The sequence below is a fragment of the Mauremys reevesii genome, linkage group 13 (assembly GCF_016161935.1).
Source record: "Mauremys reevesii isolate NIE-2019 linkage group 13, ASM1616193v1, whole genome shotgun sequence".
Classification (NCBI taxonomy): domain Eukaryota; kingdom Metazoa; phylum Chordata; order Testudines; family Geoemydidae; genus Mauremys; species Mauremys reevesii.
Window position 1 is genome coordinate 10,662,126 of NC_052635.1, and position 18,287 is coordinate 10,680,412.

At 44.9% G+C, this 18,287-nt stretch overlaps 1 protein-coding gene across 1 annotated transcript; it reads left to right on the plus strand.

Moving 5' to 3' along the window:
- Positions 1-7,137: 7,137 nt before the first annotated feature.
- On the plus strand, positions 7,138-14,417 carry LOC120379974 (maestro heat-like repeat-containing protein family member 1). Its single transcript, XM_039497486.1, has 9 exons — positions 7,138-7,159; positions 7,861-7,968; positions 8,622-8,766; positions 9,232-9,272; positions 9,596-9,737; positions 11,052-11,104; positions 13,549-13,656; positions 14,009-14,128; positions 14,364-14,417. The coding sequence occupies exons 2-9, from the start codon at positions 7,960-7,962 to the stop codon at positions 14,415-14,417; spliced, it is 672 nt and encodes a 223-aa protein (XP_039353420.1). The 5' UTR covers positions 7,138-7,159; positions 7,861-7,959.
- Positions 14,418-18,287: the final 3,870 nt, after the last annotated feature.

The window sequence follows — 18,287 nt, forward strand, 5'->3', positions numbered from 1 at the left end:
CGACAGCAGGATGAGACAAGCATTTTGTGGTGGTAAGTGCCAGAACTTGCTATAGGTGCCCAAAATGGATACTTAGGGGGTTTTGGTACAATTGAAGTGACTGACCAAGTTTGCAAACAGGCCCTGCACTGTGCTCCCTGCCCTGGGTTGCACCAGGTACTGTGTTCCTTGGCTCCCATGGCACTCAGTGAAGTTGAGAGTGCTCTGTACTTTGCAGGAAGCGCTGAGCATTTGTAAGTTCAGGCCCTTTATGACTCATGGATATAATTTAAAATAAACAGACACAAAGGCTGAAGCTGCCCATCTGCCAGCAGTCTCCTGGGGGAGGAGGTGAAGGGAGCAGATTTCAATACTGTACATTTAAAAATCCCATTTCCAACTTCTTCACCCATTCTCTCCCCTTAGTTTCTTTATCATCATCTCCTTTCACCCTCTTTCTCTGTCTTCTCTTCCTCTCCACTTCTCTCTTCCTTTGCTTTTCAGGTGATGCTCAGTAAGGGGTTAATCCTGTGCCTTTGAGGTAAATGGGAATTTTGCCATCAACTTCATAGAGAACAGGATTGGGCCCTAATTCTCTTAGAAAGGACACTAGATACACCTACCTTTAGGGCAAAGTGCTCCCCACTATGTTCAAATCCCAGTAAAGCCAATGGCAGTTAGGGGCACTCAACATCTTTCAGACAAACTGTAACTCAGGATGAAATCATACAGTGTTAGGGTTAAATAAACAATAACTGCAGAGGACACGAGTCATTTACAGGAGAGCTTGCTGAAATATTTTGATTTTTAATTATATTTTCCATAATTTCCCCCCCCAAATTTGATGAAAAACAAACCTGAAAAATGTCCATGACAATTTTGATCAGGAAGTGTGCGTCCAGTGTTTTGGAGCATCTAAAGAGGTGACTGAATTTTTCAGATATTTGAAAAATAGAAATGATTTTACACTTTGCAATTTTGAAAGAAAAAAACAACTATCCGTAAAGATTTTTAATTTAATTTAAACTGCTTTTTCAACCAGCTCTAATTAAGAGGTAAAAAGGAAGGGAGAAAAGATTTGTCTTCAAATGATGGTAATTGAAATAAGATTGAGAGATCTGCAAACTAAAAAGCCTTTTGAGAAACAAGACACGGAATGTGGGGGAAGAGAAATAGCTCAAAATTGATGTTGGATTTCAGCGTCTATTCCTGAACTAAGCAGTAGCTGCCATGGAATTGTAGTAAACTTTAGGCCTGGGTGTGTTCACTGATAAAGCAACTTCTCCTTGTTACCAATATGTCCTTTTCACATTGCCTGTCTTCTCTCCTTCCATGCAGTTCTGGAAAAATGGTCAAGAGCAGTAAATTTCTATTTCACCAACTGGGAAAAGTGCTCATTCCATAGAATGGATGCATCGCAATTCTGCGATCCAATTCTTCCTATTTATGCTCATGTGACCAGCAACTGGCTGACCTGTGAGGAGCCGGAGGTGAGAATTGCTGGCTTTCTAAACCTTTAGCAGAAATTGTAACATTAAATTCTATGTGTCTGGCACTCATTGTGATGATGACATTTAATGGTAGGTCCTTTTGGATGGAACAGAGTGTCATGTAAAACATCTAAAATCCAAACATTTATAATGTCACCACAACGTGGAAATTCTGTCTGTACGCAGTGTACATGGATTCTAGTTTTATGCACCTAACGTGCAGATGAGCAGCGGGATAGTGGGCTAAATTAATTCCTCCATTCAGCCCCAGTGGAGTTCCAGCAGGGATGAGTTGGCCTAGAATGCATACTAATCTGGGGAATATTTTACCTGGTATAGTTGTGAGGTGCATTAGGATATAATCCTGAAAACCAACCCTACGAGTCCTGGTTCTTACCAGGAAATATTGATAGGCCCATTCCGACAGTGGAACAAGGAAGGTGCACTCATTGGAAGTAGAAAAGGTGTGCCCATTGAATGATATTGAATGAATTCATAGGAACATAAATTCTGTGTCTCATCTATGCAGCTCAAGCAGGCTATCATCAAAGCCCTTGGTCCCATGATGAGCCTCCTGCTACACAAAGAAGGCCATCAAGATCAGCTATTTAAACCGATCTCATGGCTCCTTGAGCAATATAAGGAGAACACTGATGTTTTTCACATCACCAAGGTGAGTACCGCTCCTTAAGGTAACTGTCTATGTGTCTGCATATATGAACTGCATGAGGAATTTGCTGCCAGTGGGGTTTCCTGGTTGAGACAGTGACTTGTTAGAAAATAAATATCCACACAAGCTCTGGGTTTGTACACGTGGTGAGCCAGGCAACAAGATCTGTAGGTAAATGCCTCTTATGAAAAGCATCCTCTGTTTCCTGGGGAGGATGATAAGGAGATAGAAAACAAAACACCTATCCCCCCACTCCAAAAGATCCTCCCTCCTTGAGATTTCCCAGTACATCCTGTCAACTCTGCGTCTCTGTTTTAGTTCATAAGCTCCTCAGAGCAGGGGCTGCCATATGTTGTCTCTGGTCAGTACCAAGACAACTGTCATTGGTTGAAAATTAATACTAAGGAGGCTTGAGAGTCATTGCTTTGGATTATGGAACTAGATGGATCTAAAAGCATTGCCTGTCTATTTCATCTCCCGTTCTGTGCAGTGCTGTTGTAGCCATGTTGGTCCCAAGATATTAGAATGCCAAGGTGGGTGAGATAATCTAATTAAAGATATTGTCTCACTCCCGTTGTCTCTCTATTTCATCGACCCTGAGTACCACATAAGCAAGAAGTAAGGGGCCATATTCTGTCTTCAGTGGGGCTACACAGTTATAGCTGTCTCGTGAGTTCATTTACAACTTCTTGGTAGTGATATTTACTCACCATCTCTGTTGGTTGAAGCTTTCTGGTACAGAGTATGTGGTCACTTTTGGGGTTGAAATACCCATGATTTGGAGGGAACCAATGCATCATGGACTTGTTTGATAGCATCAGGGCACTACAGAACTGCTTCAATATAGTAAAATCTGTAGATGGCATCAGAGACATTCTGGAAACTTGAAGCAGCAAAGGAGAAAAGTGTTTAGATGCAGGAAGGAATTCGATTTTCACCTTTTTTATCAATAACCTGGCAGAGGACATAAAATCTTCCCTGCTAAAGTTGGCAGATGAGATGAAAATTGGGAAGTGGTAAAAAATGGAGAGGACAGATTCAGAGAGATCTAGATCACTTGGTAAACTGGGTGCAAACAAAGGTGCATTTAAATATGGCTGAATGTAAATGTGAGCATCTAGGCGCAAAGAATTTAGGCCATACATACATGATGGGGGATGCTGTCCTGGGAAGCAGTGACTCTGAAAAAGATTGTGGGGATCATGATGAATAATCAGCTGAACACGATCTCAAGCTGTGTCCAAAAAAGCTGAAAAGCATGAAAAGGGGAATCTCAAGGAGGAGTTCAGTGGTTGTTTTACTTCTAAATCTGGCACTTGGGTGACTACTGTTGGAATACTTTGTCCAGTTCTAGTGCCCACAACTCAAAAGGGTGTTGATAAATTGGAGGAGATTGAGAGAAGAGCCACAGTGATTAAAGGATTAGAAAACATGCCTTACAGTGGTAGAATCAAGGAACTCAATCTATTTAGTTTAACAAACGGAAAGTAAAAGGGTGTGTGATGGGGTTTACCTACCCCACATTGGTTCAGCAGGGGTTAATCCTACTTTGTGGGCCGAGGAGGCCATGGCCCCTCATCTCTGCTGGGCATGCTTCAGCTGGAACCAGGATATAAAAGAGAACCACTCAGCTCAGTCTGGGATGGCTGCCGAAGGAGCAGAGGTGCATTGCAGGCTCCTGCAGAGAGACTGCCAGTGCTCCAGGATTCAGAGGCCAGCCGGACTGTGGCTGCAACCAACGACCCCCAGCCACCCAATGCCAGAGATGGAGGAGAGACCACAGAATCCCTGAGTGGGAAGTAGCCTAGGTAGACTAAGCACTGATCCAGTTGAGGCACTGGGTTTTGACTTGGCATGTTTTGGAAGGATCCCCGCTGATTTGGTGGCAGATACCTCTGCAGCAAGACAGGCCCCTGTGCTGGGACCTTTGGAATAGGTAGGAGCCAGTGGAGAAGGGCTGGTCACTAGGCAACACTTCCCTGCCACAAAAGGTGGTTCTAATGACTTTGGCCACTAGGCCGCACTACCATACCTAGAAGGGGACCGCTATTGACTCAGGCTGTTGGGCCGTGAACCCTCACCGAAGGGCTGCTGCGCTGATCCCAACCATTAGGCTATGCTGCCCTAGGAGCCAGGACTGCTGCGGTGGCTAGGGAGACTAGGCTAGCTGGGCCGCCCAAGATCTACTTCAGTTCCTCCACAACCTGGTACCACCTGACGGGGTGGACCTATCCTGTGACAGGGTGACTTCATGACAGTCTATAATATCTTACATGAGGGAGTCATGTTTTATAACGGGCTCTTCAGTCTAGCAGAGAAAGGTGTAACTTGATCCAATGGCTAGAAACTGAAGCAAGACACATTCAGATTGGAAATACAGCGTCCATTTTTAATGGCGAGATAATTAACCATTAGAACCATTTACCAAGGGCCGAGGCAGATTCTCCCTCACTGATAGTTTTTAAATTGAGATTGGGATATTTTTCTAAAAGCTCTGCTCTGGGAATTATTCTGGGCAAGGTCTGTGGCCTGTGTTATACCGGAGGTCAGACAAGATGATGGCAATAATCTGTTCCGGCCTTGGAATCCACGAATCCCCTGAATCTGCTTCAGTCACTACATATTGCTCCTGTGTGTGCCACCATCTGACTTTCATCCTCTGTTGCAGAGTCTGAGCCAGCTCTTGGAGGTCTCGGGTGAATATAAGATCCCTCTCCCTAAGACGAAGTTTCAAGCCATCTGCAGTGCTCTGCACAACCAGGTGAGAGGTGGTTTTGCTTGGATCCCTTGAGCTTAGGCACAGCAGATCTGAAGCATATTAACAATCAAAATATATGGAATGATAGTGCAGAGCCTGGGGACCGCCTCATGCCTTACTGATTTCTGCAGGCTCAAGAGTAAGCAGGTAGAGGTCTCATTTTCTTAGCTAATATCCAGCTCAGTTTGTAAAGCAATTTTACCATAAGCCGATTATCAGGGGGAGTCAGAGTTGTACAGTAAACACTGTGGCTGTGTCTTGATTCGATGAGCTCTGCTGTTCAAAACACTTAAGCTTCTCTCATCTAATGTATTGGACATTGTGTTTGATTCTTGCTGTGCATTCAGTACCATCCACCTGGGGTTCAGACCTCTAGTTGGACATGTAGGAAGTGGAAGCTTAGAAATTAATTGAACATTTTCTTTTCAATTGCTTCTGATTAGTTTTTCTTTGACCATTTCCCTTCTTCCCACAGCTCTGTTCTCAAGCTAAGCTGCTCAGCATGGAAAATCACACAGAGCTGGTCTATTGTATAGTTCAGCTAGGTAAGGGGAAGAGACTCTGAGTTACACAGTGGTTTCCTTGTAACTTCCTTTGTAAGGTATGGTAAGAATAAGAGTTCTGTTGTCAGTGAGGACGTGATTTCTTGCCTTGCAGCCCGTTCTTCTCCTGATGATCTGATAGCCTTTCTGCACTCTCAACTGAAGATTGAGAATGAGGCTGTTCGTGTGGCATCTCTGAATCTGCTCAGAGCTATTGTTGGTGCTGACTGTAAGTAACACAGGAGCAACTGTGCCAGCTGCCCTCTTGGCCGACATGCTGAGGTTGAGTTGGGGACGTCAGGGCAGGGCTGGCTTTAGGAAGTGCGGGCCTGATTTGTGGGGCTTGTACTCACCGGGCGGTGCCCTGAGACTTTGGCTGCACTTGGCAGCGGGTCCTTCACTCGCTCAGAGTCTTGGTGGAACTTCAGCAGCGGGTCCTTCACGTGCCGCCGAACACCCAAAGCGAGTGAAGGACCCGCCGCTGAAGTGCCGCCGACCCAGAGTGCTGCGGGTGAGTAAAAATTTAAAAGGCCACTGGGCACGGGGTCCTGTTATGTGCGGGGCCCTCTCAGGCACGGAGCCTGATTCGGGAGAATCAGGGGAATCGGCCTAAAGCCAGCCCTGATCCAGAGCTAAAAGCATGAGCTACTATAGATTGAGCTAAAGAACCAAGGTTTTGTAGGCATGTCAGGGCTGTAACAGACTCATCGCCTCTGCAAATGGGACACAGAATCTCTATAACACACAGTCACCAGTGGTCTGGATATCCACTAAGGGATCAAATGCTGCCTAAGTTACCCCCTATGGCCACCTAGAAATCAACAGGTTCAACTAAGTGCTGAATGTAGCCCAAGATATTTTCAACTTCAGATACAGAAGTTGACTTGGGGCTAATGCACATTAACAATAATCAAAAATAAAATAATACCCCGACTCGATAATCGTCAGTATTAGGCACTATAGACTAGATTCTGTGTTGTTATACTGTGTAAACACAGATTGACCTCAGTCTATCTAATTCTTTTATACTATTTCCATCATGGCAGTATGATGGCACTATTTATAGAACTGGAATTACTTTAGATTTACACTAGTGTAACTGAGACCAGAGTCTGGTCCTATGTTTTCCCCATTGATTCAGTGTATGAGAGAAGCTTGGGACTATTCTTAAATAGGGCCTTTTGAAATCCAGATTCATTCCAATGTGGAAAGTGAGTGTGTGGAACAAAGAAGTACTGTACACCTCTCCTTATCTTTCAGTGCCCGAGACAAGACTGAAAAAGTTGCTGATTGTGAAGGCAGTGAAATCCACTTTCAGTGATCAGAATGCTACGGTAAGATTGTGTGTGGAGCAGTGAAATATTTCAATTTTTTTCAATGATATGGGATGAATGGACATCTGGGTGGAGCTTTCATTCAGATCCAGAGGAGAGACTGCAGACTAGAGAAGGCATGTCATTCTCCTGCCTGTGTTAAATGGATCCATGTTTATAAGCCAAGGAGATCAAATCAAAAGCATAAGGACTCTCATATCGTATCTCCTATCTCAGGCAGAAGGGATAACAATAACTCATGTGTGACATCTCTACCCTTTCAGGTGAGGAAGGCAGTTCTTCATTTCATCCGGAGGCTGCTCAGCTCAGAAAGTGTGGAGAACTGTGCAGCATGGGATATGGTAGCACATGTTTTCAGGGAGTTCAGTGTGTCCACCAGCAAACTGGTAAGGATTGGATCCATGATCTGTATTAACATAAACAGTTCAACTTTACAGTAAGTTGTTGAAGATCTTAGCTCTGCCTGGCCCCTTTTCTACAAAGTTGGAGCTTGTGGCAATACTCTCCAAGGGCCTTTTCTCTCTCTCTCACACACACACACACACACACACACACACACACACACACACACACACACACACCCCTTAAGGAAGGCTGCTTGTTCTCCTCGGGCCAGATTTGCTCTCCTTTACACTGAAATCAGTAGAGTCAATCAATATTTACTCCAGAGTAAGTAAGAGCAGAATTAGGCCTGTTGATAGAATCACGCTCACTACACACGAAATGACCAAGCTGGTTGGGGCATCAAAACAAATAGAGTGGATCCCCCTGGTTCTGCATAGTCTGAATGCTTTTCCTCTGAGATAAAAGATGAAACAGTTTTCAAATGTAAAGAAAATTAACCCTGTTGAAACTCTTTTGTGTTCAGTGAATCATTCCCTTCACTTTAGGGTTTTCCTAAGCCTGGGATCTGACCCACCAGTTAGGAGTTTCTGTTATTCTCTTCCCTTCAGATGTTTGTGCACTTCCAGTGCAATATAAAAGCAGGCATAGGTCAATGTTCAAGATGGCTTTGTAAGAGAAGGACACTGATTCTCTAGCCAGTGTCTTGCTACTAGCTAATAAGTTCTATAGAGCTGTCTCACAGCAGGGTACCACACTTCTCACCCAGGCTATTCCGGAAGAAAACACTATCCAAATCCTGTGCACTGACATCCTGCAATGTCTGGACACCTCAGTCACTGGAATGACCCAAGTAAGTGACCTGTTGCTACTGCTTTTTGAAATAGGGACGTTCTTCCTTACTTTCCTTGTACCTCCCCACAAGGAAGCTTTTGCACAGTCAGCATAATGGAGGAACAGCATGTCAAATTCATGTCAGGGATGTGACCCCTTCATCACGGAGTAAGTGGCTCACATTAGAGAAAGATAGAAAGCAACTGAACTGGAAGGAATCATGTTGCAGAGATCTTCTCTTCATTCTTTCCACTGTCTGAGTGCAACTGCCCCTTAGGTCCCCCATGAATACTTCTGACATTTAGATTTGGTGATCCTGGATTTGAACAAATGCTGGGGCTGGGACTGTGCCTTCTATAGGTCTGTAAAGTTCTGGGTGAGTCGATGGTGCCATCTAAATAGCTCCATAATGCTCTAATGCAGGGAAGAGGATTCATCTCTGGGTGAGAGCCAAATTGCTCACCAAAGAAGGCAGAGTATTTAAAAGACAGAGTGAGGGCATTGGACAGGTGGAGTGAGATGATGGGGAGAGAGAGATGAGGTGATAGGTAAGGGAAGGGTCAGTGATGAATAAAGGAGAAGCTACATGAGAGGAGGGATTCCGACAGCAGGATACTGGAGGTGGGGGAATGGAAATAGCTGCGTACTGAACAGTCTTGCTCTTCTCTGCAGGTGTTATGGCCAAGGCTTCTCGAATATGTGGTGCCAGCTCAGTACACTGGTACTTTGAAGCCTCTCTGCAGATGCCTTAGGGAGCTGGCTGAGAAAAAGCAGCAGGAAGGAGAAGAAGCTGCTTCCCTCGACTACGGTGGACCAGGTTTATAACAGGAACTCTTTCATTTATGCTCTCCAGGCACACTATGCAATGAACAGGTTCAGTCTGCTCCAGTTCTCTCATCTGCAATGAGAAGGCTAAAATGAGGGATGGTCTTGTGATTACAACATGGCCATGGGAGGGAGCTAGGAAATGTGGGTTCTGTTCCCAGCTTGCCACCAAAATTCTGATGTGACCTTGGGAAATCACCTGATCTTTCTCTCTCAGCTTCCCCACTTGTGAAATGAAGGAGTAATTAATGCCAACCTCATAGAGGTGCTGTGAGATGGAATTCATTCATGTCTGTCAAGCATTTTGAGAAGCTCAGACTGAAAGCACTATGGAAATGCAAATTATGATCAGCTGCATTCAACATTGGTGGACATGTTGGAAATGGCTAGGTGAATAACATCAGCAGGACTCTCTGAAAGTCTGGCAGAATTAATGATATTCTCTTTCTTTCCCTAGTGAAACTCCCTACACCCCAGGGGCTGCTGGCACGACTTCTGGTGAGTAGACCATGAGAATAGGTTTTCTGCGGAATGTGAAGTGGGACAGTTAACTATAAAAATGGGTTTTCTAGCTAGATGCTTGTAGACAGGCTGAGGAATGTGTATGATTGGATCTCTCTGTCTCTGCCCTCTCCTGAGACCCACTGTTCTGTATCTTCGTACTAACTAGAATGCTTTCTTCTTCAGGAAGGCACTGCAGTAGAATCAACAACTCTATTGTATGGTCTCCACAGTGAGAGAGTCTGAACTATTCCCTCCTTCAGGAACAAACTGGTATTGTGCTGACCAAACTTAGCCTGTTCTTTCTGTCTCACTGACAGGTAGTAGCCTCGTCCCCTTATGCAGGAGAAGGACACGGATGTGCTGCCTTGCAGTTACTACAGGCCCTGCACCAAAATATCCATGCAGCAGTGGGTGAGACGTGGGTAGTAAAGATCCCATCTCTGGTGCAGTACATTGAAGGTAAAGTGCTAGTTAGGAGGAGTGCGGTCCATGGAGCATAGAAGGGAAGCCAGAAAATGCAGCTTCGTATCGACATGTGTTGTGCCATTCCTGTTGCAGTATGTGGGAAGAGCGGGGAATTGAAATTGGGCTTCTAGGCCCTCACTTTTCCTTCATCTGGATAACTGTGAACCACTGGGGTAAATCTAGAGTTAAACCACTGAAGCCAATTCAATCCGGGCAGAATCAGGCCAGGAAGGTTTCAGCTGAATGGAAATTTTACAGCAGTTCCCCCCACACCTTTGCTAGGTTAATGTTTGGGAAGGTGAATTACACGTGAAGCTGGAGGTTAGTGAAATATTTTGGGGTTCCATATATAGTCTGATTTTGCAAACTGAATGTTTCTGAAAATTAAACCCCATGTTTACTTTCAAGGGTGATTCAATTAAAAAACCCAGAGTTTTTCTTTCTGTAAGGAAACCTAAGCCATAAAAACTAGGTTGGCCAAGTGAGTGCCCATGTAGACTCTAGGTATTGTGGGCCTAATAATGTCTTTCAGCAATTTTACAGTGGTATGAATCTATTGACCTCCTCAGTCAGTGTAGGCTGCGTCTACACTATGGGGTTATGCCAGCAAAGCTCCAATGACGTGGCTGTGCCATTGTAGTCTCTGTGGAGTATGACAGACCCTACGTGGAGCACAAACCCGATAGGTTTCTGATGAAGGTCAGACCCCACAAAGTTCAAGTGGGTTGGATAGTCAAAAAAAGATTTAAAAAATGAGCTGTATCTTCCCTAGTTGTTGTTGCTGTACAGAGTCCCCAGTACTGCCTTGTGCCGACATTAAAGAAGGGTAGGTTAGAGCTGGACATTCAGAAACAGGGCCAGATTCTCAGCTGATGTAAATCAGTATAATTCCATTGACTTCAGTGAAGCTACACCGATTTACATCAAGTTAGGATCAAGTCCAGAATCTCTTATTATGCAGGAAAAGTTTGTATTCACATTAAACCCAGTCTTCTGATGTGCTGAACCGTTTTCTGAGATGTTAAGTACCCTCAGCTCCCATTAAAGTCAAAAGGAATTGGGAGTGCTCAGCATCTCACTCCTGGTGGGTTGACTGACCCTGAATAAAAATGCCAGCAGGGTACATAATATGATACTTTCTGTTGGTCCAGAAAGAATGTTGGCGTAGGTCCCATTTAGCTTTGAAAGCCCAGGTATGTTACAGCTTGGCAGAGCAGGGGTTTTTGAAGGACTGATTGCAAAGGAGATTCCTGGGACGAGTCTTCTTGCTAACCTAGCTGACATCATGTTTTGCCTCCTGCTTCATAGGAAACACAGAGAATTCCCTGGACCACGCGCGGTGGGAGCACATGCTGCTTCAGGTACAAGATGGCTTTCAGCTGTATTGTCACAGCCCTCCCTCCCCCCTCCAAATGTATCAGCTGGGGAAAATATTAATGATAAACTATTCATTATAAGCAGAGATGGTCAAACCATTTCATTTTGTTCAGTGAAAACTGGCCTTTTTTATTTTCATGGGACATTTTCAATTTTTTTTTTCACAAAACAAAACAACCCAACCCAACCGGAAAATGTTCAGTTTTTTTAAACTGAAGTTGATTTTGGGTTTTTCATTGCTTTCCTGTTTGTCTCCTTCCCCTGCCCCTAACCCTCCCCGGCTTTTCAGTCACAAAGTGGAAGAGGGGAGGAAAGGCCTGGGAACGAGGGATAAAGGGAAGGAAAGGGGAAAACAAAGAACTGAATAATGGTCATTTTGATTTTGAAAAGCAAAATATTTTGTTTCTTTCACTTTTCATGTGTGTGTTGAAAAATCAAGAAAACAAAAAATTCCACTTGTTTTGTGAAATGGACTTACCATTGTTCAACTACTGGGAACAACACACAACAACAGAAAACCAGCATGCTCATGGTGCTAATGCACCACTGGGGACATCGAAAGGATTTTTTTCTCTTTGCCACTCAAAAGAAAATTTGCTGTGAGAAACCCCAAAAGGAAAAGAGACAAGACAGGGTTTGGTGACTGTATCTCAGGGAGAAGCCTTTCTGCTCAGAAAGAGCTCTTTGCAACCTTGTGTAAATCCAGACAAGGAACATTTTGATGGCTAGTGCTGAAAATGAAAGGAAGGGATCTAGTGACAAATATGCCGCAGAAGGTTTGCAGTTCCATTTGGGGTTGGATTACACTCTAGAGTTCCCCATTCCAGATCCAGCCTCCTTTGAAATTCTTTGGGCTAAAAAATCAAATAAGATTAGGTTTTCTTGTGAGGTTTCTATTGTTTCCTGGCTGCTGTTCAAAATTCGGGCCTGAAACAGCAAAGTGCTGAGAGTTACTAACCTCTGGCTGACTTCAATGGGAGTTGAGGGTGTGACCCTGGGTCCTTTGGGTGCCAACTGGCTGAGGCCACAGAATTCCCAGGATTCCCTGGATCTGATCTCTATATAATCAAAGGGTGTCATGTAAAGCCTTTACTGGATACCCGTGCCACACGGCTCATCATAATCATTGCACAGTGACTGGATGGATAATATATAAGGTGTTATGGTTCCATACTGAAATTGATGCTTTTAAGGTCTGAGTTGGGGCTGGTCACCAGAAAATGATAAACAAGTTTCTTTCAGGCAGGAGATGCTTATCTGCCTGAATGGCTGTATGTAGATTGAGTAATTATTCACAAGTGGATGCTAATCAATGAGGAAAATTCTAATCAAGTGATTGTGAAGTCTCAGAGGCGATTTGATACAAGAAAAACAAACAAAGAATAGGGTACCCTGTTTACAAGTGAAGAGAATGGATGCTTGGAACCCTATCTGGAGGTCCAGAGGTATCCAGCACCAGGTATCCTTCACCTATTGGACGAACTGCCAGCTGGCTTGTCGTATGAATGGATGATGACCTTTGGTCTGGGTGTTTCATGCTGGGAGAGAGATTTGGGGGAGCTATCCTTTGTGAGACAGGGAATGTTTGGTTATCTAAGTTTAAGCTCTAGAAGTGTGTTATGATTTTATTTTTACGTAACCATTTGTTTACATTTATTTTACTTGCTGCTTCTCAACTCTCTGATCTTTGTCAATTGAACTCTGCTTGTTTTCACTATAAATGTATCTAAGTGTGTGAAATGGAGCGGTGACGCTGAGGTGGAACTGGTAAGGTGGTGTGTAGCAAACCTATGAATTCTGTGAGTGTCCAGTGGAACAGGGGCTGGACATTGTGGGGCTGCAGAGAGGGCTCGGCGGTTGGACCATACCGATTGCTTATCTGTAGAAGGATAGTGGAACCTGAATGGGGTGAGAAGGGCGTGCTTGTATTTCCTGTGGCTGGCAGAGCACAGAGAAGTCTTCCTCCATGCTATGGGGAAGGTGGTAGTGAGGTACCTCACTACCCTGGAGACCCTCAGGAGGTGGCATAAAGGGTCCATAGCACTTCAGAGAAGGTGCCTGGTCCTTCATAGTCCAGGGCCCTTTGTTCAAAGTTTACTAGGCCCATCCTCCATCCACTATAAAATCACTCCTCAATGTACAGATTTCTTGGCTCCATCTCATTCTCAATTCACTGTCCATCTGGGTTTGGGGACTGAGAGGAATCATCAGACAAAGGTTAAAGAACAACAGCAGAGGAAGTCTGGGTTGTCGATGTTTATAGTTCTCAACAGGGAAATAACCTTCCCATGACACCTGAATATTGGAAAGTTTACAAGAGAGAACAAGGAAGAAAAAAAAAACACCAAACAAATAAACAAACAACCCCCACAACAACCCCCAAATTCTTGCAATTAACCATCTGCTATAACTCTTCTTTTACACTCAGTTCCTAAGAACATCTCTGGCGATGATAGACGACAGTGCCTGGAGCAGCCACATAAGCCTTGAGTTGAACCAGCAGATGGCCAGCTATACCAGCCCTTCCCATGAGAAGGTTTGTTCTCTGTTAAGGCTTAGTTTCTAGTTAATTTCCCTTGAAATTCTGATTGGGGGGCTGCATAAGGCTTCTCTAAAGGCTTCATTACTTTATATTTTATTCTGCATATAAAATTTGTTTTTACTTGTTCCCTGCTCTTCTGCCCCCCTGCCCTTCCAATATTTGCTTGGACAGGCTGCTTGTCTGTGCTGCATTGGTGGTTCTCTGGCTGGGCTAGATGATGGGATGTTTCTGCAGTATGGGTGCTTGGACTTGGCTATCTTGTTCTTTCCTGAGTGTTGCTGAGCTGGGTCTGTACTGACTGGCACGTTCTGTTACTGGTATCTCAGTGCTGGTTTCTTTCTTTCAGAGTTTCCTGTATAAGGCGCTAGGAACGTCCTTAGCAGTTTGTCAGGACCTGGGCCACGTTAAATCCCAGCTTCATAAATTTTTGACAACAACAGATTATATGGATGTCCCTGAGACACAGGTGAGGACTCTGTCCCTCTCCCCACTTTACCAAGTAATCCCTGAATGCTCCCTGTGGGGCTCAGCTCTGAGCTGGCCTGGGACAGATGCCATTTCGCTTCATATCCTCTTCATTGCTGTTCCACTCAGCCCCCGCTGCCCATGGGTCTGATGCCTGACTGGCGCTTTACACCGCTTCAGCTGAAAGGAATGGACTCGTGGGTTAGATCCTAACCAGTATTTTTCTTGGGTGACAGGGAGTCATTTCCATCCTCGCATTCTCTGCTGAGAGCCACTTGGACCTCACCTGAGCACTTCAGGAGTTTGGGGCTGCAATGAGCAAGGTTAAGATTTCTGGGTTCATCAGCCGCCTGAAGGTAAAGGATCCAGGGGCTTCTCTCCAACTTCCTCTCCCTCTAAAGCAGGGGCAGCAGCCCCGGGGTAGTGTCTGCTCTGCTCAGCTCGCATTGTCCCCCAGAGTGTGCGTTCTCTACGGCGCCTGCAGTTAAGCAGAGAGGAGCACAATCTGGAGCAGGGATTCTCATGTCATATGGCTTGAGCGCCCCTCCCATGCACAATGTGAGGAACTAACTCAGTGGCTTGCATGGAAAAGCATTTAAGGTATTTTTAGCGTTTTTAATCCCAATTATTAGCTGGAAATGAAGAGGGTTGCAAGCAACATGTGGCCAACCAACCTGCTTTAGGTAGACCACCAGTGGGCTACGGATGACAATTATGGAACCTGTGATTTAGAGCAGTGGTTCTCAACCTGTCAGATTAGTGTACCCCTTTCAGGAGTCTGATTTGTCCCCAGATTTCACCTCACTTAAAACTACTTGCTTACAAAATCAGGCATAAAATTATTAAAAATTATTAAAAGCACATTATTACTGAAAATTGCTTATTTTCTCATTTTACCATATAATTATAAAATAAATCAACTGGAATATAAATATTGTACTTGCATTCTTTGTAGTCTGCAGTAAAACTAGGCAAATAGCTAGATGAGTTGATAAACCCCGTGGAAGACCTATGCAGACCCTCAGGGGTACACAAGTAGCCCTGGTTGAAAACCACTGATCTAAAGGCTAGAGCAGGAGACTAGGCCTCTGGGCTTCCACTGCTGGCTCTGCCATTTACTCACTGTGCAGCCTTAGGCAAGACATTTAGCGCCTGATCTTGTACCTACCAGTGTCAATGACTAAGCTCCCGTGTACTTCACTGCTGTAGGTTCAGCATTTTAGGCTCTCTGTGTCAAAGTTACCTAGTGGGAATGATGGAGATACTAATATCTTCACACCTCACAGTTATTATATTGCTTAAATACTTTTTGTAAGTGGTTTGAGATCTTTGGCTGAAAAGAGCTTTGCAAGTGCAAGCTGCTATTGCTGCTGTGATGAATTGCTCTGTCAGCAGCAGATGAGAATTCCAAAGCAAAAGGAATCAGAAGAATTTTCTGATTGTCTAGGACTACCACCAGGGGAAAAGAGGCAAGACTCGCAGCACCCTGATGCTGACCTACAGCAACGTGGCTGTCCATGCTCCAAAAGATCAACTTCTCTCCCGAGTAGAGGCAGACATCACAGGGAACATCCTTCTCCATTACAGAGCCAGTTGTCAGGTAAGAGCTATTGCGTGATAAGTGTCACATAACTCAAATTTAAAACTGTAATGGATGGAGTGTGAGCTGTCACATGTTGTATCATTTTTGTTGCTCTTCTTTGTATTTTCTCTAGTTTTTCTATATTCTTCTGAAATTCTGTAGACCCCAGCTACACAGTAATTCAGATGCAGTGACACTCAGGCTATTCAGAATAGCACTCTAACTCCCCTCATATGGATGTGTATCTAGCTCTATCTTTTACTACCCAAGAGAGACTAGTGCTAGCCTGTATTTAGTTGATTTGCTGTCACACTGTTTCTTGGACTCACTACTTCCCTTATCTCTTATCTGTCGTCTTGTTTGTCTGTGTGCTCTGTTATTTCTGTTCTCCAGGTGCCTGACTGCTGGTCCTGACTCTCATCTCAGTGCAACCTCTCCACGTCACTTTGCCATTCAGTTCTGCCTTGTCTAACTGAGACTCTCACTTAGGCATTGCCAAAAACAGTTGAACCAAACTGAGATCTTCCAGTAGTTCACAAATGCAAATATTACGGAGGATGGCCCCTGATATTGGCCTCTGGAAAACACCCCCTCTGGATACCTTTCCTGCCTTTTGGAAGATTTAACAATAGTGATTTCTCTCTGCTCCATATTCACCAGCCAGGACATTTTGAGATTGTGTGTTATGTGGGACTATCTACATTGCTAATAGCTGTTTTGCATTTTGTTTTTCAGGTGCTGGGCATCACTGTTGCGAACAAGGTACATTCTAAATAATCTGCCCTCAGCTCTTGCATTTTCTATACACAAGTTGCTTGTTTAAATTGCACAGAGCTTGGTTTCCTTGCTACATCAAGCAGGAGTTCTGGCTGCTCTGGTGTAAGTGGGCCTGGATTTATTTGATGAACCTGGGTTTTTTCTTCTTCTGAGGTGGGTGCAGAGCCAGAGTCCTCTACCTTCTTGGGGTCTGGGGACACCTCTCTCCTTCCTTGAGGCTAGATTTAATTCCTGATCTTTACCATCTGGACTCTAGTTCTTCTCTCAGTTTCTCATCCACATCCTCTTGTTTCTCCTTCTGGATTATGTAGGATGTGTACCTAAAATTAACACTCATCCACAATGTCATGGAGATTAGCTGTGCCATCTTGGAGACCAGAGGCTCCCAGGAGTTCGAATTCTCTTACAAACTGGAGCTCCTTGGCTACATGCTGGTGAGTGATTAGGAGCTTTGAGGACTGAAGTACATGAGAGTTTGCTGTAATGTATTGAGACTGGTTTTCCAGGGAGATGATATTTTATCCATTGGCTGTGACTGTACTACTGCAGTCTCATGAGCTACCTGCATGGCACCCAGAATGCTGGGTCCACTCTGAGCTTGGCAGGGATGCTGACATATTGTGGGCTGTAACTGGAAGGAATGGCTTGTGTCTGGTGAGTTCTCTTTCTGTCCTCTGTATAGCCTGCAGATGGCCCTATGGTCCATTTCTGAGGCAGAGAGCCTGCTGGGCACGGTGTCTGTTTATTCCAGGTCTGGCATATGGCCCTGTTTCAGGGTGTGAGAGGAAGGCCTCTCTGCCTTTCAAATCCATTTCCCATTTTTTTATGTCCCTATTCATGCATTTCAGGACTTCATTAAAAAGGAACCACTGGATTCCCTGGCATCTCCAGTTCGCTACAAGGCAATTCTTGCCATTGGACATCTGAGGTAGGCTATTTTCTGCCATATTTCCTGGCACTGTGATGCCTTCTAATTTTGTTAATTCATGAGTGTCAGGTTGGGAGCAGTCTAATGCCTGCAGGGTTTGGCTCACCAGGGCCTCCCGGGGGAGCAAGTGGGGCAATTTGCCCCAGGCCCTGGGCCCAGCCCTGAGAGTTTTCAGGGCCCCTGGAGTGGGGTCCTTCACTCCGGGGGCCCTGGAAAACTCTCACGGGGCCCAGGCCCCCGGAGCTTCTTCTGCTCCGGGTCTTTGGTGGCAATTCGGTGACGGAGGGGGTGGTCCTTCCACTCCGGGACCCACCGCCAAAGTGCTGGGTGTTCGGTGGCATTCCCCGTCGCCGAAGACCCCAGGCCCCCTGAATCCTCTGGGTGGCCCTGTGGCTCACATGCTACTCACCAGCAGGACTTTAATTCTTACGGATTTGAATGTGTCCATTTGGGGGTTTGTGCTTGAAAGACACAAGATTGCAGGTTGTGGGGCATGCAGTAAAATGGAGCAGAGTTCAGATGGGGAGGGAGGTGTCTGGCTAGCTGGCAGGGGGAAGGAAGCTTGTGGGTTTCTCTAAAAAGGGGACTTGAAGTTTTAGCTTTACTTCTAGATGAGCCAATACTTAAGAGAGGTGCAAAGTGAAGGCTTGTTCGCATTTGGGGTTCTAGATTGGGACAATCTCTAGTCATTGGATCTGTTTCTTTTACTTGGAGTTGGTACTGAGTCTAATGCATGACTTTTCTCTCTATCTTTCTTCTGCCAGCAAACTCAAACCATCTCTGACCATGGAGGAAAACCGTGAGCTCCTGGATCAGTGCTTCAAAAGTTTATTTCCCCTTCCTCCCTTGGAGATGATGAAAGAGGAAGGCAAG